Here is a 23207-nt window from a genome sequence, read left to right on the forward strand (position 1 = left end):
GGAATAAGAAAAACTTGATTTCCTAACCCAGTTAACTTATGTACCACCAAAAACAATTGCGTAGAGTGATTTAATGAATTGTCCAAACAAGCTCTAAAATATTCTTTCCTGGCAAGCTCAAAACAGTTTATAATCACATGAATCCAAATATAATTGGATGAGTGTTAGACCAGTGTTTCCAAACTCTAACCATTGTATTGATATTTTTTTTTTGTATGCAGATCTTTGAACCAAGGAATCCTAGGCTTTAAACTATTGATAACTTTACTTTGTAAGTGATTCTACATCAGTAATTTTAGCTAAAGTCTAAACAGCAGCCACAACAATTGTAACCATACTGGTTTCAAAGGGAATGGATTCCTTGATCTCATTGTGTGGGTCAATAGGCTTCCTAAATATTTTGGATGCCAGAGACAGCATGACTTCTATTACCAAACAACTGAAAAGAAAATTAAATAAATAAATGGTCCGACCATAATACTAGTTAGATCTCAAGATCAAAGCATGATACAGACTAGGCAGAATTAACTGATCTAAAATATGTCCTCCTGTGTGTCAGTTAAAAATCACTTGCACCCAATCTAGACTAGGGTGGCTCTCCTAGAAATCAATATAACTAGAAACGTGTTTACAATCTTTATGGATATTAAAATCACCCATAACTAATATCGTATTACATAACAATGAAAAAGTCAAATTACAGGTGTAGGGCTCTTACTAATCACACCTGGGGGGAACAATACAAGACAGTTATTATCCAAATCATACATCTTAACAACTAGACTCTCCCATCCAGTACCTAATTTTAATGGGACAAATTTCAAGTCTTAAGTTCAATTTGTAACACAAAATCACCTAACCCCCCTTTCTACCAAGTCTAACATCCTGAAAGAAATATGCCATTGGGCAAAACTCAATAAAGGAACACCATGCCGGACATGAAAAACCAAGTCTCACTGAAACATAAACCCAATCCTCCCTCACCCAAAAACAATGAGATCAAATCAGTTTAATTATGCAGAGATGCTGCATTAATGTACCCCACAGCTAAAGTCAAGTTTGTAGAAATTGGGCCCCCCCCCCCCCCCCCATTACTATCCGATATCGGCACATATGATAAAACTCTATTCTCCCTACATACAGAAATCAATACTCTTCACTACATAGGCACGTTCTTAAAACTGATTAGAAGCGTATTGTCTCCTCATAGGAATGGCAGAAAAAGCCATTAAACCCCCCCCCCCCACAAAATGTCCCCAACTTAAAAAACCCCAAACACATCCAAAACAGGCAAAAATTTCAGCGAAGGGACCGGTAAAGGGACACTGCTCTTTGCCATGGCCCTTTGCTGGCAGCCTGTCTTAACAGTCCCACAGATCTTGACTATGATATCAGCAACGGGGTGGGACTTCCCATCTGTAAATCCCCCTCTGTATAGATCTCACCTGTACAAGTGCTTCTCTCCTGGCAACCACCCACCTACCAACTGGGATTCTGCTTGCCTTTGGGGGAAGTGCTCTGCCTGCAAGCTACTGCCTAATGTTTTTCTAGGAGCAGACTCCACAAACCTGGGATCCCAGAGAGGTACTCACAGACCACACAGCCAAAACACAAAGATCACTCAGTTTCTCACTTACTTGGGATACAATCAGTTGCAAGCACAACAGTAATAAAATAAGTTTAATAGGAAAAAGAGGCAGAACAAGTGAATGTAAAAGATACTACATAAATCTGTGTTGCAGCAGGTAGAGGAAAAAGGAAAAATAGATTATATAGTAACTAACTTCATTGAAATTAAGTGCTGCCCCTTCTCTATTAACAATGATTCTAAGTAATGCTTGGCAATCCAGCTACAGCTGTATGTTTCTCTTGCTTTATAGCTGCTGCCAACTGTTACCAAAAAAAAAAAAAAAAGTCACTTCCTGAAGCATAGCAGCAGAGTGAGGTCAGCAGTTGGATCTGTCTAAGATGAACCCCTTCATTGCCAGCTACTGGTGAGTATGGAACACTACTACTTGCTGTACAGTAAAAGGAATTTTTAATGACAGATAGCATTTACAGTGAAATACCTGTTTCACCACAAGCTTATGTCTCACTAGATTGAATAGATACATTAATGTCATATTAGATCCAATATCAGAAACCTTGTTTTTGCTCTTTGGACTAGTTAGGGCAGCACCCAAGGACAGGGAACAGCTGATGGCCAGACTCAGGGTGTCGCTGGGCTCCAAATGGCGCCATGCTGTGACCCCCCCCACCAAGGGCTATTACTGTAATGTCTAGGCTAGATGGAAAGGTGGAGAGGGGAGGAACCAGGGTAGTTGTGAATGAAGACTTATGGCACCATAGCCTAGTGAAAGTGTTTCAATTGAGTCAAAAGACCAAAAGCAGGAGTAAACTGCAGAGCCCAATAACATACAAGTCTTATTTTCAGTAGTGCAATTCATTAATTTTAATTCTAGTCATTTCCTTTACTGTAAATTTGGCACACTTAAAACTGATGTCTATTTCTACTAGCCTTAGAGACTAAAATCTAATTGTCACTAAAATCATTCAAACACACTTCACAAGGCCCATATAATTCAAGATTCAAGACCCTATTCACAATGACTTGTGTTTATGTTTACTGCTTAAAATTCTTTTGCACTGAGGAATCAATTAACTATAATTTTTAAAATTCAACTATTTTACAGTTCTAAGAAACTGGATATGTCACCAATATGAAATCTATGAGTATAGTTTTCATATCATTGGGACAAAAAAGCCCCAAACAAACTGCAACACACCAGCCTTTATATCACAGATAATATCAAGAGTTAGTTTGTTCTCAGAAACAGCTAGTTCATGCTCCTGGGGGACCTGCCCTAACTACTAGAAATATGGAAATTAGAATTCTGAATGAATAAAACTGATTAGGTTAACACTTGTAGTGTAAATCAGGCCCTATATACACATATCACTACCATGCCAATGGAACTAATCTTAACTGTATAAATAAGAAATGAAATGATTGGATTATATTAAATGATGACATGCTACAAGTGATTAGAACTTAAAAAAATAAAATCACTTTGTCAGGTATCACTTAGCAGAAACTACAGTATATTCTTCCTAGGCAAAGACAACCAGAGCTGGAGCCACAGCTTGGCTAAATTAATTTCCATTTTGAATTATAAAATTGTTTGTTTGTTACACCAACACAGATATCAAACTAGGTTATACTGCTACATGCAATACCCAGAAAACCTTTAGAATAGAAAAAAAACTCATGAATAAATAGTTAGCCAGCTCTGACCCATCTGTAACATGGCTTTAAAGCCTCACAACATATTCTGAACTACTCTATCATTTTAGTCATCATGGACACTGATATGTACATCTTTTCAGTGACCGCTGTAGAACCAATCAGTGGCTTAGTCAAATTTTTCTCAGTGAACCTGCATGAGGTGGGGGGGGGGGGGGGGAAGGATTCATAGAAAAACAGTCGAGTTGATACAAAGGAATTTTTTTCATATTTTGAAGCCATCATCCATACTTCCCCGGGTAGACAGTGTTACTGTATTTCAGAGGCACAGAAAACCACCAAGGTTTCTTTAGTTTGTGAAACTGAAGAAAGCAAAATTGCTTACCTTGTAATAGGTGTTATCCCAGGACAGCAGGATGTAGTCCTCACATATGGGTGACATCACTGACGGAGCCCTATCACGGAAAACTGTCAAAGTTTCTAGAAACTTTTGACTGGCATACTGAGCATGCCATGATCCCTCGAGCCACAAGGGTCTCCCTTCAGTCTCGATGTAGCAATGAGCGTTAGCAAAAATAAAATAAAATGTAACGGACCCAACTCCGCAGGGTGGCGGGTGGGTTTCATGAGGACTACATCCTGCTGTCCTGGGATAACACCTATTACAAGGTAAGCAATTTTGCTTTATCCCAGGACAAGCAGGATGCTAGTCCTCACATATGGGTGATTAGCAAGCTATAGGCTGAGTCATTTTGCATTGAACCAACATTGAAAGGATTGTTGAAAAAAAAATGGAGGCAGCCTAAAATCACAGCAGGTTGGATGTGGAAGGAGTTGGATTATACTGGAAACAAGTTCTTTAAAACAGATTGTCCGTAAGCTGAATCTTGTCTTTCTTCTTTATCCAAACAGTAATGAGCTGCAAAAGTGTGAAGAGAACTTCATGTAGCAGCTTTACATATGTCAAGAATTGGCACTGAATGATAGTGTGCTACTGAGGTTGACATTGCTCTTACTGAATGCGCCTTTACTCGGCCTTGGAGAGGAAGGCCTGCTTTGTCATAGCAGAACTTTATACAATCTGCTAGCCAGTTGGATAGAGTTTGTTTGCCCACTGGATTACCCGGTTTGTTTGGATCAAAAGAAAGTTGAGTGGATTTCCTGTGGACTGCAGTGCGGTCTAAGTAGTATGCTAGCACACGTTTACAGTCGAATGTATGTAAAGCCCTTTCACCTTGGTGAGAATGAGGTCTTGGGAAGAATATGGGAAAAACTATGGATTGGTTCAAATGGAATTCCGTAGCTACCTTGGGAAGGAATTTTGGATGTGTATGGAGTACCACTCTGTCATGTAGGAATTTTGTATAGGGTGAGTATGTGACAAGTGCTTGTAACTCACTAACTCTTCTAGAAGATGTAATGGCTATTAGGAAGATAAGTCTTCCATGTGAGAAATTTAACATCGCAGGAATTCATGGGTTCAAAAGGAGAACGCATGAGCCTTGTTAGCACTAAATTAAGGTCCCAATCTGTGACTGGTGGCCATATTGGTGGTTTAAGGTGACAAGAGGTTCCACGGATACTGGTGCATCTCCTATTGTATGATGGTAAGCTGAGATTGCACTTAAGTGTACTCTTACAGATGAGGTCTGGAGACCAGAGTCTGAATGGTGCCATAGATAGGTCTAGTAAGGACTAAGTGGGGCAGGAAAAAGAGTGTCTTTTTGTGTACACCACAAGGTGAATCTTTTCTACTTCGAAGAATAGTTTTTTCATGTCGAAGGTTTACGTGAAGCTATAAGCACTTGAGAGACATTAGTTGAAAGATTGAGTGGTTGTAAGATCAAGCTTTCAACATCCAGGCTGTCAGAGATAGGGATTGAAGGTTGGGATGGCGCAACCTGCCTTGGTCCTGTGCTCAGGCGAACTGGCTCTGTGATCGATAGGTCAAGAAGTATAGGAAACCACATTTGTCGAGGCAAATACAGGGCTATGAGCATCATAGACTCCTTGTCCTGTTGTAGCGTCACTAGCGTTTTGGTTATTAGAGGTATCGGGGGATACACGTATAGAAGACCTGAGTTCCAAGGGCAAGCAAAGGCTTCCTTGGCTGGCTGGTGATTCTGTTTGTGCAGGGAGCAGAACCTGTCTACTTTGTGATTCAGGTCGGATGCAAATAGGTCTATTGTTGGTTGTCCCCAACATTGAAATATCCTGGTCGCTACTAAGGGATCCAGGGACCATTCGTGAGGTTGGAATTGACGACTGAGGCGATCTGCAACTACGTTGTGAATGCACACTAGATAAGTGGCCCAGAGAAATATGGAGTGTACCAGGGCCCAGTCCCAAATCTGTGTGGCTTCTTGACAGAGGAGATACGAGCCTGTACCTCCTTGTTTGTTCAGGTACCACATGGCTACTGTGTTGTCTGTCTGTATAGGAACAGTCTTGTGTGAAAGGCAGTCCTTGAACGCATGTAGAGTATAACTTATAGCTCGTAGCTCCAGGAAATTGATTTGAAATGTTGCTTCGAGTTTTGTCCAAGTACCCTGGGTTTGGAGATTGCCTATGTGAGCTCCCCAACCTAAGGTGGATGCATCTGTAGTTAAAGTTATCTGTGGAGCTGGTTGTTGGAAGGGTAGGCCCTTGCACAGGTTGTCCCTGTTTGTCCAAAGGAGAGATGAATGTAATTGGTGGGTTATCTGAACTGGAGATGACAGTGGTTGAATTGCTTGTATCCATTGTGATCGCAATGTCCATTGGGATATTCTCATGGCTAATCTGGCCATAGGAGGGATATGAACTGTGGAGGCCATGTGACCCAGTAGTGTTAGAAACTGATGAGCTGTCACCTGTTTCTGAAAGCGTAGCTGTTTTGCTAATAAGAAGGAGAGTGTTTCCGCCCGATCTTTGGGTAGGATGGCTCGATAGTATGGTGTTCGATTCTGCTCCGATTAATTGCCGCCGGTGCGATGGAATGAGGTGGGATTTTTGGTAATTGATGAGAAAACCCATCGAGTGGAGCAGATTGATTGTTAGTCAGAGAAGTAAGTAAGAGCTCCTTGTTGAGATTGACTTCTGATGAGCCAGTCGTCCAGGTAGGGAAAAACGTGTACACTTTCCTTTTGTAAGTGTGCCACTATTACTGCTAGGCATTTTGTGAACACTCTGGGTGCTGAGGCAAGTCCGAAAGGTAGAACACTGTATTGGAAATGCTGATGACCCACCAGGAAACGCAGATACTTGCGATGAGGAGGGAATATTGGAATGTGAGCGTAAGCGTCTTGTAGATCCAGAGAACAGAGCCAGTCTTCTGTCTAAAGAAGGGGAAGCAAGTTGCCCACAGAGACCATCCTGAATTTCTCTTTTCGTAGAAATTTGTTGAGATTTCTGAGGTCTAGGATGGGACGCAGGCCTCCTGCTTTCTTTGGAATGAGGAAATAGCGGGAGTAGAATCCTCTGCCCTGCTGAGGCCAGGGTACCAGTTCTACAGCTCTGGCTCTCAGAAGGGTGGATAATTCTGCTTGGAGGAGAGAGATGTGATCTGTGTTTATCACAAGAGACTTTGGTGGAGGGTCTTTTGGAACTGATAGGAAATTGAATTGGTAACCTCGTGATATTATGGAGAGTACCCATTGGTCTGTTATCCTTAACTGATGGCTGTAGTAGGAGACTATCTCCCACTGGTATGGTTGGGGTGGCTGAGTTGGCTGCTGTTCTCTGGCCTGGTCTCAAAAACCTGCAGCTGGGCCTGTTTGCGCTGGCGGTTGAGGCCTAGCGGTTCTAGGTTGTTTGGGCTGAGAGCTTTGTTGTGGTCGGGAAGATCTGCCCCTAGATGCTGGTGGATAGTACCTTCTTTGCCTGTAGTACGGCTTTCTGGTATCTTTTCTTGGTTGACGACGCGACCCTGAAGAAGAGTCTTGTGGGACAGCAGATACTGACACAGTGTCTCTGTATGTTCTTTAAGTTGGGCTACTGCGTCCTGAACCTTTGATCCAAAAAGGATATCACCCACGCAAGGCAATTCCACCAATTTATCTTGTACCTCAGGCCTAAGGTCAGAGGCTTTTAAACCAGGCCCAACAGCATGCACTGATCCCAGAAGCTGCAGCTCTTGAAGTTTCGAAGCTGTCGTATTCAGCATGAACCTCATGTTTTCCAGCTTCTAGTCCTTTATGGACAATTGCATTAGCTACATCCTGGTACTGCTGAGGTAGGGAATGAGCAAGCTGCTGCATTTGTTTCCAGAGATTTCTCTGGTATTGCATCATGTAAAGTTGGTAAGACTCTATCCTGGAGATAAAGCATTGCTCCTTGGAAGACTTTCCTTCCTAGAGAGTCTAGGAATTTGTGATCCTTCCCTGGTAGGGTAGACGAATGAGGTCGTACTCTTAGATTTTTTTCTAAGCAGACTCGACCACTACTGATTAGTGTGGTAGTTGTGCCCTTTGATAAGCAGGGATATGCTGTACTAGATATGTGGTGTCCATTCTTCTATTGACTGGCAGGACTGAACATGGATGTTCCCACAATCTATGTTGTAACTCTACCAGGACCTCATGAATAGGGATGGCTAGGACTTCCTTAGGGGATCCACAAATTGAAGAACCTCTAAGGTTTGCTGTCTTGTACTCTCCTCAGACACTAATTTAAAAGGGATTGTGTCTGCTATATCTTTTATAAATGTGGTAAAGGATAAGTCCTCTGGAGGAGATGGTTCAGACATAAAACTTTCTGATGATGAATCAGTGTTTCTATCCTCCCAGGAATCATATGGTGTATGTTTGGAGGGAGAAGCAGGAGAAGACCTTGGTGGTATCGACGACACAACTGGTCTGGACAATCCTGAAGGTCCTGATTGAGGTTCATATAGTGGGGACGGACCAGACGTATCTCCTATACCTGCTGGCTTAGTAGGGGATAGGTTGTGATGGCATAGCACCGATGAGTTTTTTCATTAGTGGTTGAAAAATCGATGCATCTGGTTGTATTGGAGTCCCTGGTACCAGCATCGGGAACGGCATCTGCTTCGAGGGCACCGGAGTCATTGGTGTTGATGGATGCAATTCCTGACGTGCTTCTCTCGCACTGCCTGGCAGATGAATCCACTCAGTTCCTCCGTTATAGCTGTTGCAGGCAGAGCAGCTATAAGTGGTGGCAGTGAAGGCGTCATCGGCTCTACCACAAGGCCTTGTGGTGGCTCGATGTCTGGCACCTCTAGAGGTGGGGAAACGCCTTGGTGTAGCAGGCCTCGGTGATTCCTATAGAAGAGGTCTCTTGGCTCCTGGCTGTTCTGGTGATAACAGGGCCTCCGGAATCTAGGAATGTTGATGCCGATGTTCAGTGACTTTTTCAAGCCCGGAAGTTGATTTTGTCAATGCCGCATATGGGGGTGGAGGGGGGGGGGGGGGGGGGGGGGGTGGTCGGTGACGACCGGTCTCCCGAACTGTCCACTTGATGTTTTTTTAATAATCAAACGTTTTGATGCTCCGGCGGGAGACGAATGGGTGGACGGCAGTAACTGGATGCGGAAAAGGTGTTCCATCTTTTCCTGATGTGCCTTTCTTCCTTTGGCGGTCATTTCCGCACATTTTGGACATGACAAAACGCCATGAGATTGCCCTAAACATAATACACACAAGGTGTGGATCAGTAATCGACATAGTTCAATTACATTTAGGGCATTTTTTAAATCCTGTGGCCATGATAACCAGGACAGCCATCGATGGCTCTGACAAAAATTTTTGGAATTCGAGTCGGAAACAAAAAAATGTACTCACCGGCCGGTGGTAGAAGAGAAACCCCGATGTGAGGAATGAGAAAAGAGGGATTTTTAATTTGTTTTTTTAGACAAAGTTGTGTGAAGATGTTCACACAGGGCTCCTGCTCCACGTTGCTAACTGCAGCGTGGAAAAACGAAGACATTGAAGGGAGACCCCTGTGGCTCGAAGGATCATGGCATGCTGGGCTTGCTCAGTATGCCAGTCAAAAGTTTCTAGAAACTTTGACAGAATGTTTTCCGTGATAGGGCTCCATCAGTGACGTCACCCATATGTGAAGACTAGCATCCTGCTTGTCCTGGGATAATCTGTGTTTCTTCAGTATAAAACAAAGGAAATTAAAAGTTAATTTTTCTGTGGATTCGAATGCAACTCTCTTAAAGATAGTCATTGCAAGTGTACTGAAAAAGTACACAACACAAAACAGAGAGACAGTGTAAAACTCTTAAGTGACTGAAGGGGGATCTGAAATCTTGTCTCCAGGCTTAACAGATCTGAATGCCACAAGAATGGCCCTACCATTAGCGAAGTTTTAACGAATACAAACATTGGGTGCCAACTTACAGAAATTGTTTTATAATCTCCTTCTATAAAATTTCTCAAAGGCGTGAGAAAATTTATGGCAGATGTTTGCACTAGTTCTCTGTCGGCTGCTCCAATTCGTTTCTGTGTTTCTCCACATTTAATGAGTGCATTTCCTGCAAGAGGAAAACATTTATTATAAAACAGTTGCAAGAGTGTTTTATATTGACAATTGCAAGAAACCAAACAAGTCAAAGATTAGATAAAAAGTTCAAAATAAAAAGCAAAAAACCCAAAATATTCTTGCAATAAACAAGTTCACTGGTTAAAAAAAAAAGTTAATAAATCCATCATAAGTAGACATTTTAGGATCAGATCATATCACCTGGGTCACAAGATTCTTTATCCCTTCCTTTCAAAACATCATGCAAGTTTTGATATTAGAAAAAATGCTACAATGACTGAAAGATCTACTGTATATTGATTAATTGATCTGAATCAAGCTTTGGAAGCTTATTAAATTAACCAGTTCATGAATTATCTCTTTATCTAATCACCTTGGCCTTCACTTCCTGCACTTACCATAAGCTGTTCCTGGACCAAACTCGTTCCCAGCATCAATCATATACTGGCCTAAAAGCTCTGGGTTATTCAGACGACTTGGTGCTTTCCTGTCAAGCTTCTCATACACAAACTCCTCTATCCTTGCATCTAGAATACAAAAATGCAAGACAAATACCACTTAACATGTACTTATAGATCTTAAAATATGATGTTCTCTTAATTTACATAAGACTAATGAAAAAAAGATTCACACAGCATATTGTGAGAACAAAAAAAACCCCACACCCCTTTCAAACTCAAATTTTCTTCATGAAAACTGAATCAAATATTTTAGGATAAAAACATTAAATGGCAAAAGTAAGGTGTATGCTGTAAGGCTAAATAAAAATCTTTCCAAAGATATTTTACTTTATTTCCAAAGTAACAAGGAGGGTAATTTTAAAATAAAAGGATATCTACAGGTAACTTTTACCTGCAGAAAGTTACAAACTCACTGAATGAGCATATTCTTACACACATCAGAGAAAGGTGTTCCGGGGAAGGAATCAGGATAGCAACACTGGAGGTTTCTGGGGGACAGGGATGGGAGGAACGTTAGTGATGTCCAGGTCCTTGGGGGGAGAGGAGCATGTTCATGGCAGTGTGAGGAAGAATGATGGCAGGAACAGACAGGGGAATGGAGGAAGAGTGTGGGGGGGGGGGGGGGGGATACTGCTGGTATTGGCTTATAAGGGAATGGGCAGACAGAAGGATACTGGTACTGCTTAGGGAGGAGGCAGGAACAGAGAGGGGGACATGAATGATGGTATAAGAGCCTATGTTTGTACAAATCTATGAAAGAGTATGCATTTGGGAAAGATAGCATCTTTCTAGGGAGGGGTAGAGAGCGAGCGAGCGTGCATTTGATTGTGTGTGAGAGGGGGGGAGAATGTTTGTGCACGTCCCAACACACACACACTAATCCACAACAATCTCAGGGTCAGGGTGACTAGAAATCACAAGTTCCCAGGTATGGAGATCGAGACATTTTTAAAAGTACTTACTAGTTTTACTTTTGGGTATTTGTGTCTGCTGTACTGAAATGTTTTATTAGTGTTTGGGAAGTTTAAAAAAATATGTAAATGAGTTTTTAATTAGCTATTCTATTGGTCAGCTGTTTTGAAATATGCACTTAAAAAAAATTCTAACTATTAATGATTTGATTGTTTTATTTGAGGAATTTAATTCTGTATTTCCATTATTGCATTGCATACAGAGACTGGCTTCTTGTGGTTTCCAGTTCAGTTTTTATCTGTATGTTTCTATTTATATGTTATGTTCTTTATTCTCTATTTGGTGAGTGAGGGTCTACCTGTATTATGTATTTATGACTGAATTCAGGAATGCTGCTAGCATGTAGCTTCTGTGTACAGATCTATAGCAGCCTGACTTGTGTCTAATTTCCTAACAGGAGATGTATTGGTATTTTAGAACTTGGTGTAATATTTGCAGTGTTGCCTTTTCATAGGTAGGGCTGTTACTATTTAAGTTCTGACAGTTAGTGCTCTTTTGGTATGGGAGCAGAGGTTTACTATATCGCAATTGTAGCTCAGTTTACTTATGGCTTTCTGAGGGCCAAGCCCACACTCAGCATGTTACAGTAAGCCTAATACCATATGGGCTCCAAGTGTGTCTTTTTTTTTGTAAAGTGTCTGGTTATCAAAGGAGTTTAAATATATGCATATTGTAAGTGATATTTTTACCTCACTGTATTCTGCGTGTGTGATCCAGCTAAGGGTATTCTGCAAGCTTGTAGTTTGTGAAGGGATCCATAGTAGCTTGACTTGTTCTGTTTTACTAATAGAGGGTGTATTGGTGTTTAGGGCCTAGTTAAATATTTGTAATCTTGCCTTTTCATAGGTAGGGTTGTTACTGGTTGAATTTGTTCCATAATACAGGTATAACTTTTTGCACATTAGTTTGTGTACATTATTGTAGATCCTGGGAGTCTGTTAGGTACTATATTTGTTTCCATTTCTTCAGTTTTGCACTAAATGCAGAGTGGCTTTTCTGGGTTTCCATTCCGGTTTCTGTCTCTATATTTGTAATTTGCAGTCTCTGTACTCTGTGAAGGTCGATTCTATGTTTGTGTCTGAGCTGAGGCATTTTACTAGCATGTAGGTATTTGTATCCATATTTGTTGTGCTTTCTTAATAGGACATGTATTGGTGGCAAATTTTGTTTTTCATTAGGAGGGCTATTATGCCTGGTAGGAGAGAGTGTTTATGTTGCTGTTACCGAGATGACACCAGAAATCTTTTTGTATGGTAAATTGAACAGGGAATGTCTTAATTCTGTCCTGCACCTATTGTTGGGGGGTCAGGGTGGTTCCTGTAGATACAGAGTATATGTTTACATCTAGCCCTATGACAATCGTGTGTTCAGTGTGTCCCAACAGAAAAAAAGGTCAAGAACCACGGATGAAATGTGTTCCAATTAAAAACATCGCTGAGGCTGGGCAACTCCTGGGTCTTTACCTATCTACCATTGTCCTTTCCAATGCGAATCTCCCTTCTAGGTGGGAGAAATGTACCACATCATATGCTGTCTCAGGCACACAGAAAAAACGCAGTTGATGGGGTTTGATTTGACCCAAACAATAATCCTTTGGCCCTGTCTTTTCCAAGTGAACATTTTAATGTCTTTTAAAAGTTATCAGGGATGACTTTACCCCCACGCTGCAGCAGGGAATAGAGGACTTTTCAGCTATAACAACTTCAAATGTTTGACATTTTATGGCATTGGACTGGTAGGTGCCAAAATTAGTATAAATTTATAAGAGCACTTTCCCTATATAAAACTAGGCTAAAAACTGGTACACTGAATTCTTTATCAGAATAAAAAAAAAAAGCCACAAGGGAAAAATATGCCATAGACCTTAGCTTTTTTTACATTTCTGTAGGAGTGTAACCAGTAAGATGGAAAAACATTTTTCTTACTTGGATTTGGCTGCAATAATACTTCTGTCTGCTTCATAACTTTTTCTGTCCATTGCTTCGTGCACTCTGCCTTGCCAAGGAGGTTCTCTAAGTGAGCATCCAATTCTGTCTTCTCTGCCTGACCAAGCTTCTCTTCTGTGAACTGCATGGTTTAAACAGAAGAGAAACTATTGATTAGTACCTGAATTAAAAAAAAACAAGCATGTAAAAAAAAAAAAAAATACAGAACTCTACAAAGTACTAACCAGTAAAATTATGAATTGCAATTCATGGCTAGTAACCAAAAATGGTAGTCTCATACTGTGATCACAGCTACCCTCGCTTGAGAGATCCTAGAAAAGATATGAAGCACCATGCTCCCCAAAAAGATTTGTCAATATGGTTGCACTGAACACGAGACCAAGTAGGCACTCCTTTAGACTTCCTGGCAACCCGATCCACCTCCTCTTGTTTTGGAAAGAAGAGTTGCAGCTACAGAAGAAACGGAACTACGTGCCAGTTCAGTCCCACACTCTGTGCACAGTCCTATTTCAGCGAACAGAACTACACTCACACAATCTGCCAGCGTACCAATTAGTAAGGAGTTTTGGGGGGGGGGGGGGGGGAGAAGTGAAAACATGGGGTATGCAAGTAAAGTTTGTCTAATTCAAGTGTCAACAACTACATCTCTCCAAAATGTGCAATAATTGCCTTTATAATGATGCAGTCAAGATTTACACTAATAATTATTTACTTAAGCAAGATTATGTTTGAGACCAAAATGAAATTCTAACCTAGATTAATTCTTTTGCATTGCTCCATATTAAAAACAAGTTCAAATAAACTAAATATACTTAGCATTTTATCTGTGTTGCTCAAGAGGGAGAAATATTTAAAAATAAATAATAAAAAATACACCTTCAATTACCTCATCATTAAAGTGCAGAGGTTGGCACTATGCTGTGTCAAACTATGTTCAGCTTTCCTCTGTGGTCTGCCCATGTTTTCAGATCTTGAACATTTTTATTGTCATTGCACCAGACTACTCTCCACTTTCTTCTTTTGTTTTCTTCTATGCCCTCCAGTACTAAAATTAGACAATTTGCCACCAAACCTCCAAGTACCTGTACATGGTATTCTACCTCTTACAGGGATAGAAAAAATAAACAGTTTGCCACCAAGCCTCCATAACCTGCAAATGTATTTTCTAAAATATTCTTGTCAACAATACAAATGGAAAGTTCTCCCCATGACAAGCATTTATTGGGGGAATATAAATTCTGTAATATTAACACCAAGTCTTAAAAGCAGTTAAAACATTTCTTGATGCCTAGTCTACTTGTTTGACCATAGGCACTAACCATGACAGGGCAGCTTCAAAATGCTGGACATCACTATGACCTCTGACCTCCCTGAGATTTCAACTGAACCAATCTGTTTCCTCATAGGTGATAAAAGAAAAAGGGATTTTATTTACCGTATATTCATGACACTTCAAAGCAGATTACATTCAGGTTCTATAGATACCTGCATGTTGGAGGACATCAAAGTCATAAAAAAAAGTGAGCCTGGGTTATCGAATGTTATACTATTTATTGTATAAATTTGGATCAACAGTTCAAAAATTTAGGGGAGAACAGGTGAGGTGGAACAGATGAGATGATTTTATAAAGCCAGTTTCCCTATAGCTATACTATTAGATGATGATTTAATCATTTTGCCCATTTTTTGGTCTTATTTTTGCGAGTGGAAAGGGATGCTGCTTGTGCATATTTTGCTTCATCTCCAGCCTGCCATACTTTTGATTCTGCTCTCCCTGCCACTGATGGCCCTCCCTGAACAAATGCCAGATTTTAGGTACCAGGGCAACTGTTGGCTGAGATTTTTCCAGCCCCGAATAAAGCACAAGCCAATGCTATAAAAATTCCACATTCTTCCTATAATTGCTATTTTAAAACAAACTTGCTTCATAGCAGAAGAGCCCACAGGCAGTTTCTAATCACAGCCCCAACACTGGATGACAGCTTTCCAATTCCACAGGAAACAAGTAGTACACATGAACAGGGATGGAAAAATATTGTAAAACAAAATTTAGGTGCCAGAGAATTTTCTTTGGCTATTATTTTAGTTTAGGGTTTTTTCTTCTTTACACTTTTGTTTGCTGTTTCCCACTCCCGTCAGGCCATACCTCTACTCCCTTCTTCCACCCATTCTAGGTACTCTCTCTCACTCCTAGCACACTAATGCAGGGTCTAGCAACAGGGGCCTGCTCCAGACATAGGCAGCAGCAGAGATTTCTCAGGTTGGGTTCCTTGCCCCTGTCTCCTCTCCAGAGCCCAATAACAGCCCCAACAGCAGGTGCCAGGCACTGGAATTTTAGGTGCCTGAGGTCCCGTCCCCCCCAGTACCGTATACAAGCAATAATGGAAACTGGTATTCCTAACTAGCTTTGCTCAGCAAGTAGATAAAATAAGGAAAAAAATCCAGTTAGGCAGGAAAATGCATTTATTGTTCTAAAGAGCACAACCACACTGGTGCTTATTCAGACCCTTGTGAAAGAGCAGGGATTAAATCCTCACATTCACTAGCTACTGCAATACAAACAAGACAGTTGCCTTTAATGATAAAAGTTATTAATGAAATTTAAAAATGCAGAAATATATCTATTAAAGGACACTAAGTTGGACCATCAAGATCCTCATCTTCTCATCACTACCCTCTCTCAAAGTAATCGAAAAAAATGTTTTGCAGCAGTTAGTCATTCTTGGATGAACATCATATACTAGATCCTTATCAATTTGGGTTTTGCGCACATCATAGTATGGCGACACTTAAACTGCCTGGATCAGTTCTGATATGGCTTTGAGATATCCATGGGCTATGTATTAGTCTTGCTGGATGTCTCAGCTGCATTCATTAAATATTATCTTGGTTGAACTACACTGGAATCACTGGTAATGTGAAAAATTGGTTCAGCCCTCTCACAAATCGAACACAGCAGGTAAAACTGAATAACTGCATCTCCACCAATTGGTATGCTGTAAAAACCAGAGACCTGCAGGGATTACGGTAGCGCTTTCTGTGCTTCTGTTTAACATTTATCTGGATCCAGTCTGTAGCATACTTGTTAACATGGGGGGTGAGCTACAGCTGTACACACATATTTAGTATTTTGTTTAACTGCTGATTCATTAGGCAGGTTGAGGGATGTCTCCGTGCTGTTGAGGACTGGATGAGGACTAATGGATTAGTGCTCAACATTGGGAAAATGAAGATACTCTTGTGTAGATTCCCTTTTAATAATCCAAAGTTTTTCCAATTTAATAACACAATTAAGATTTCCTCTTCATTCAGGAATTTAGGAATCCAGCTAGAGTCTGATTTCTCACTATGGCAGCAGGTAAAGATGGCAGTTAAGTGCCTTTTATAAAAACTGTCTCCTTTGAGGATAAAGCCGTATTTATCCAATTATGACTTTTGCATCATTTGACAGTCTCTAGGTCTCTCAAAGATAGACAACAGTAACTCCCTTTATGTTGGCTTGCCCTCAGTGAAGTTGACATGGTTGCAGGAGGTTCAAAACTTGTCCGGTCCATTGATCACTAGGACCAAGCTTTTTGACCACTTTAAGCCAGTACTTCAAACTTTATACTGGCTCCCCTTATATTGGAGGGTTCAATTTAATTTTGTAACCTTGAGTCACCGTGCTTTATACCTCAGTGAGTTCACTGTTAAAAATGTATAAACCAAGGAGAGCTTTAAGATTTGCAGGCCACAATCTGTTGATGTACCTACAGTTATGCAGGAACAATTAGAACCAAGAGAACAGACCTTATTATTTGGAACAACCTACTTGAGATCGATTCAATGTTGCTCAACATTTAGAAAGCCACCTTTAAGCAAGCTTACGGGCGTGATGGAGGTTGAGAACATGGCTGAAACTCTTAGGCTAGGGAATGACGGAGTGTGTCTTTTCAGTTTGATCCGTTTTTGTATACAGTTAGATTATTTAAGTTATGTTTTTACCTGTTTTATTTTGTGTGTTTTAATTCATAGGTATATTATGTATTCATTGTAATCATAGAAACATAGACATGACGGCAGAAGAAGACCAAACGGCCCATCCAGTCTGCCCAGCAAGCTTTCACACTTTTTTTTTCTCACATACTTATGTTTCTCTTGGCTGTTAGTAACCTTTTTTATTCTATTTCCCTTCCACCCTCGCCATTAATGTAAATAGCTTAGTTAGGGGTATTAACTACTGCAATAAGCAAGCTTCACCCATACTTATCTGTTTATCCAGAATATGTAATTCAGTCCTTGTTGGTTGTTGCCTGAATATAGATCCACCTTTCTTCATTCCCCCCTGCCGTTGAAGCAGAGCGCCATGCTGGCTATGTGAAGTGTCAAACTTTCTCCCCTGCCGTTGAAGCAGAGAGCTATGCTGGATATCATTGAAAGTGAAGTATCAGGCTTATTTGGTTTGGGGTAGTAACCGCCGTAACAAGCAAGCTACTCCCCGCTTTTTTGTGAATGTAAATCCTTTTTTCCACATTTCCTTATTGCCGCTGAAGCCTAGAGCAATGTTGGAGTCGCATTAACCGTGTGTATGTTTATTGAATAAGGGTATTATCTCCAGGTAGTAGCCGACATTCCCGCGAGTCACCCACTCTTCATTCACATCCTCTAGACTTTATGGATCCACAGAGTTTATCCCACGCCCCTTTGAAGTCCTTCATGGTTTTAGTCTTCACCACTTCCTCTGGAAGGGCATTCCAGGCATCCACCTTCTCCATGAAGAAATACTTCCTGACATTGGTTCTGAGTCTTCCTCCCTGGAGTTTTAAATCATGATCCCTGGTTCTGATGATTTTTTTTCCATCGGAAAAGGGAAGGTGTGGCATTGAGGATTGCCCCGTTTTACCCTGCATCTGAGTACCGGAACTTCTGCCTAGGACAAAAAATCCCTGCAGAGAGAAGGTTTCTGAAGCGTCCGAAGCCTCCCACAGTCAGACCACAGACTTTCACAGCAGCCAGGATGCAGGGCCTGGCCATGAAGGTCAAAGTTCAGTGCAAAGAAAACTTCTGCTACCAAAGAAAAGGTAAATCCAAAATGTATGCTACGAAAAGGAGGAAAACTGATAATTGTGCCTCTGGCATTTCTCTCAGGGCGGGACAAGCCACTGCATCTCCTCTCCTCTTCCAGCTCCGACCAGCTTACCCCAACCTAGAACTTTCTCTGGATTTCCAAGCCGCCTGAAGTTTTCCAGTTGGCTTGGCCCCGACATCTTCAGCTGAAATGAAATGCTGTGAGCCGTGACTCGCCTGGTCTTCATCAGCTTCACCTAGATGGTAACATCCAGCCCAACGCTATCCTCGTCTCTGCTCGTACAAAACCCAGAGCCAAATCTCCCGTGGCCTTGAGTTCTGGACTTGGATGAAACCATATCTCTTTCACCCCAGTCCAGAAGGGAGTTCAGATGGCTGGAGACCATCAGGTTTTCTGCTGTTGTGCGTAGTAGGATTTAAGGACTAGATCAGCTATGCCTCCAGTGACACGGAGACAGAGTGCTCAAGAAGCCAGCCCTGGTCTCGACAGCAGTGAACATCTGGACCTGTGACTTTCTGCCTTTCTGATAGATACGACAGAGTGAAACCATCCAACACTGGATGAGATACCTCATCCAGTGTTGGATCCACCAAATACTTTGGATTGTGTTCTAAAATCTTTTAAATAAATTTATATTTGATAAAAATGCAATTAACAAGTAAATATAGAAATCCCAGACATCTTACATCAAATGTCAAAATATTTAGGCCAACAAGGAGGTATCTGGCTTGATTTCCAGCTCAGGTCTTCTGCTCCCTAGGTTTTACATGGATGCTGCACAGGCAACGTTCTGAGCCCTTGAGGGCCAGGGAGTCAGTCACTGCACAAAGACAACCACTAGTGGCTGGATTTAAAGGTCATGATTACAGAGATACAGGAGGAGTCCTGGTACATGGCCCCTAGATGAGGACTGTCATTGCAATGACTAAAGTAAGTTGGGAGGGGGCAAAATAGGGGAAACATCTGAAGGTAGTTGTGAGTGAAGGCTCATAGCACAAATTCCCAGGAGAAAAAAAAAATCTATATTTCCAATGATTTTCTTCCTGAAAATATGCATGCTGCTTTAGGGGCTGGTTCAATTTGTCAATCAGCATAAGAACTTCCTCCAATTTGCACTGATTGGCTTCCAGTCCCATAGGAAAGGTCCATTATAATACTACACAGTAAACCAGGGATGGGGAAATTCTGAAAACTTTGGCACTAGCCAAAAATATTTTTAGGAGCCATGGTTTAAAAAAAATGTCTGCTCAATAACTTGTTTTTATTCTTGTCTAAATTATTTGCTTGCTTTACTCTTATTTTTCGATTTTGTGTTACTCATTTTTGTGTTTGTCCCGTCCCCCCCTCCAAAAACACACATTCTACCTTCACTCTCCATCCATCCTAATAACCTCTTTTGCTGGTAACCAGCAGTAGCACCCCTCTGTGGGCCAGATAAAGCAACAATAGTAGTAGCAACAGTTTCACTTCCTAGGTCCAGGGATAGTAGCTACTCCTGTTGGGCTTAGAATGGAGTCAGGTACCAGTAAACAAAATGTATTATTATGTATTGGGCAAAATACGTATTTTTGATTAGTGACACACAACTGCAATTGTTAAGTTCATGACTGTGAAGCAGAAACAAAATCAGCATGGGACTATGATTAAACAATGATTTGGTTTTCTCTGGAAATTTTTAACAGTTTTTTCCAAGTAAGATGTTCCTTTATAATATTTATAAATAGATTGTATATGCAATTGCTTGTTGAGCTAATTATATTTAAAGATCTTTGGTGCTAGTTTGGATTGTTTGCTGTATATTTATTAGCAGGTTGGATTATTATTTTGGTGTAAATCATAAGACATTGAAACATCTTCCTACAAAACCCTTTTTTTTTTTAATTTGTATTTTGTTCACATATGGAAATTGCAATCCAGGAAGCAGCTTAAAAAGTTAGGTACATTTGGTCTAGCAAGTTACCTATAGCCCTTCAGACATTACCTGCAGGCCGGAAGCAATGAGTTTACTTTTTATTTAGACACACATGGGAACCGATACAATAAAATTGCACCAACAGCGGGCACTCAGTGTTGAGCGCCCGCTTTCCTAACGTGCTCAGGCACCTCTCCTGGGGGCGCCATGCAATATTTAAATTAAGGGGGTGGGTCACACTGCCAAGGAGACGCTTGGGTCAACTGCACATCCCTAGCACCTCCTTGGCAGTAGGAGGTGCCCAGAAGAGGTCGGCTGTCCGTAGATTAGGAAAGCGGATGCTCAATTTTACGAACATCCGTTTTCCTAACTGGTGCACAGATACGGGTTAGGAAAATGGACGCTCATTAACGGAGCGCCCATTTCCCTAACTTGACCACAGCACTTTTTTTTTAATCTCTTTAAACTTTTGGTTCCTCTGACTTACCGCCATGATATTAAGTCAAAGGATTACAGAAAAGCAGTATTTTCTGCTTTTATGTACAACTTTTTGGGGTGCTCAGAAATTAACACCAGATAAAAAGCAGCCACCAGGCTAAAAACCAATGGAAAAATTCTTACGTGAAGTTAGGTTGGGCTTATCAATTCTGTGTGCAGCAACAGAAGAGAGGCAAATATAGATGTCAATTCACCCAACTTTTAAAGAGGCAAGTATGAGGGTGGGGACCAGCCAACAGCAGTGCTGAGTACACAATGGAAGCACACAGCTCCTCAAAAGCAAACCTTTAAGGCAAGCTATTTGTAATGAAAGTCATGCTGAGTGTAGTAATACAGTTAGGCAATAAGGTTTGCCTTGATATTAGCATAAACACACTACTGGAAACATACAGGTGTAAGCAGAACGTACAAATGACTATATCATTCAAACACCTATTTTTTAATCACTAGAGTTAAAATAGAATCAACACTTCTTGCTTAGTGGAAGTTGTGAAGTAAATGGATAAGTTCTTGGAGAAGTCCATTAATGGCTATTAATCAATTATACTTAGGGAATAGCCACTGCTATTAATTGCATCAGTAGCATGGGTTCTTCTTAGTGTTTGGGTAATTGCCAGGTTCTTGTGGCCTGGTTTTTGGCCTCTGTTGGAAACAGGATGCTGGGCTTGATGGACCCTTGGTCTGACCCAGCATGGCAATTTCTTATGTTCTTATGAATATATTATGCTTATGAATACAAAAATGACAGTCTAATTGTTGGGGAGAAAGTAGTGAAAATGTTAGGCCAAATTTCAGTCTCATGCACACCATTATGAACTAAAAATTAAAATGCTCAAGAGATTCCAATGGTCTACAAAATCATGAAAGGTTTTGAACGGGTAAATGTGAATCGATTATTTACTATTTCAGCTAATACAAAGACTAGAGGGGCAACTCCATGAAGTTAGCAAGTAGCACATTCAAAACAAATTAATAAAAATTCACACACAATTAAGCATGGTGCCAGAGAATGTGGTTAAGGCAGTTAGTGTAGCAGGGATTAAAAAAGGGTTGGATAAGTTCCTGGAGCAGTCTATAAACTATCAATCAACAGGGAATAGCCACTAGGCTTGAACGCTATTGGACTCAGGATACTGGACTTGATGGACACTTGGTCTGACCCAATGTAACACATACTATTTTCTTACGTATGATAAATACTTCAGCACCAGTGCCAGCCGATTCCTGGTACCAGAAGTTGGCTGCCACGGCGCCTCAAGTCCCTCCCGCGAGCTTTCCAGCTAAAGAATATTCCACTTGAGTCTCTCATGACGCTGAGCTCTTCCCCCTACAAAAGGGAGGTGCCCGGCATCAAGAAAACCTGAACACTCTCCTCCCTCCCAAGGCGTCTCGGCAGTGGCTATCATATCCGCTACCTGCAGCTGCCGCCACTCAGCTATTTTTCATTAAAGTGGCAGGAGGCCAAGAACCGCCGGGATCAACTCGTCCACCGCCCGGGAGTTTTCCCACACACCATGCCCCTAATATTACCACAGAGTGCCATTCAGACTCCAGCCCCAGGCAGGGAGCGAGGCCCCTAACAGAAAAAAAATATTTAAACCCCCCCCCCCCCCCCAACGAGTCCGTTCCTAACCAACGCCCAGCCCGGAGTCCCCTCCGCCACCAGCCAGCACAAAAGTGCGGGCCTCGAAGGAAGCCTCGGGCCCCGTTTCCGCCGCTCCGAGTCAGGGAACCGGGTACCCTGTCACTCCCAGTCTGCCTTTACCTGCACCGCGCGGCTGAGGAAAGTACCGGCATCGGCCGCCAACTTCTTGACGTTGAAGTCCATGATATTCATAGCCGGCGGGGCCGCGGCGGAAGGAACTTCCCGCTGGCACCGCTCAACTCGGCGGAACGTGGCGAGATGACGCTCGCGCGCTAGGCCGCTACCACCCCAGCCTCTGAGCAGCGCTGGCGAGCGGAAGGTGATTCGTCAGTGAGTCGCCATAGAAATCTCGAGCAGGGCGGGGCCATGCGCTGCTACCGCTCGGGACCAGTACACGTGATTGAGGTGGGAGGTGCGGCTGGACTTCCTGCTTGTGCCCGGAAATGGCGCCAAATGGGCGGGTATTAATTTTTGTGTCTGAGGCAGAATCTTTGGCTCATGGGTTAGGTGCTGCGTTCGTCGGGCTTTTTCGGAGGTTCGTGCAGCAGCTTCTTCTGAAGAGGGGAAATAAAAGAGTCGACGTTATTGATGCCTTAGTAGGCTCTGAGAAATGCTGCAGTGTTCTATCTGGTTGAGAATCTATGCTATTGCAGCTTCTTTTCCATTGCTTGAGATGTTCTTCCTTGAAAGGCAGAACTGACAAATGGTCCAGTTTCTGAAGACTAACATTTGATGGCGCCTGGTATTTGATATTGTATCGCTGGGTTGTAATTGCTGTGTTGTTTTTTCCCATTTAAAATAAACCCTGTTGGTACCCGAATGCGGTTGTAGAATAAAAAGCAAGGATTGCCTTTCTCCCACTATAAACTGAGACAACATGCATCTTCAGAAACTTTTACTTGATGTGCCTGGATTTCTATACACTTTAGTATGCGGAAGTACAACTGTAGGAGAGTTCCGACGGAATATCATAAT

General features: G+C 41.7%; 1 protein-coding gene across 2 annotated transcripts in view; it reads right to left on the bottom strand.

The window, feature by feature from the left end:
• Positions 1-22647, bottom strand: part of SH3GLB1 (SH3 domain containing GRB2 like, endophilin B1) — a 58455-nt gene extending 35808 nt beyond the window's left edge. Inside the window, exons 1-4 of one of the 2 annotated variants that reach the window (XM_029617706.1) lie at positions 22353-22647; positions 13089-13230; positions 10129-10257; positions 9589-9722 (exon numbers count right to left, since the gene is read on the bottom strand). In XM_029617706.1, the coding sequence (XP_029473566.1) occupies positions 9589-9722; positions 10129-10257; positions 13089-13230; positions 22353-22424 (477 nt within the window). In that variant the 5' untranslated portion in view covers positions 22425-22647. The remainder of the gene's footprint in view (positions 1-9588; positions 9723-10128; positions 10258-13088; positions 13231-22352) is intronic. The other variant, XM_029617707.1, reaches the window with a different exon arrangement.
• Positions 22648-23207: the final 560 nt, after the last annotated feature.

This window comes from Rhinatrema bivittatum, chromosome 10, assembly GCF_901001135.1.
Source record: "Rhinatrema bivittatum chromosome 10, aRhiBiv1.1, whole genome shotgun sequence".
NCBI lineage: Eukaryota > Metazoa > Chordata > Amphibia > Gymnophiona > Rhinatrematidae > Rhinatrema > Rhinatrema bivittatum.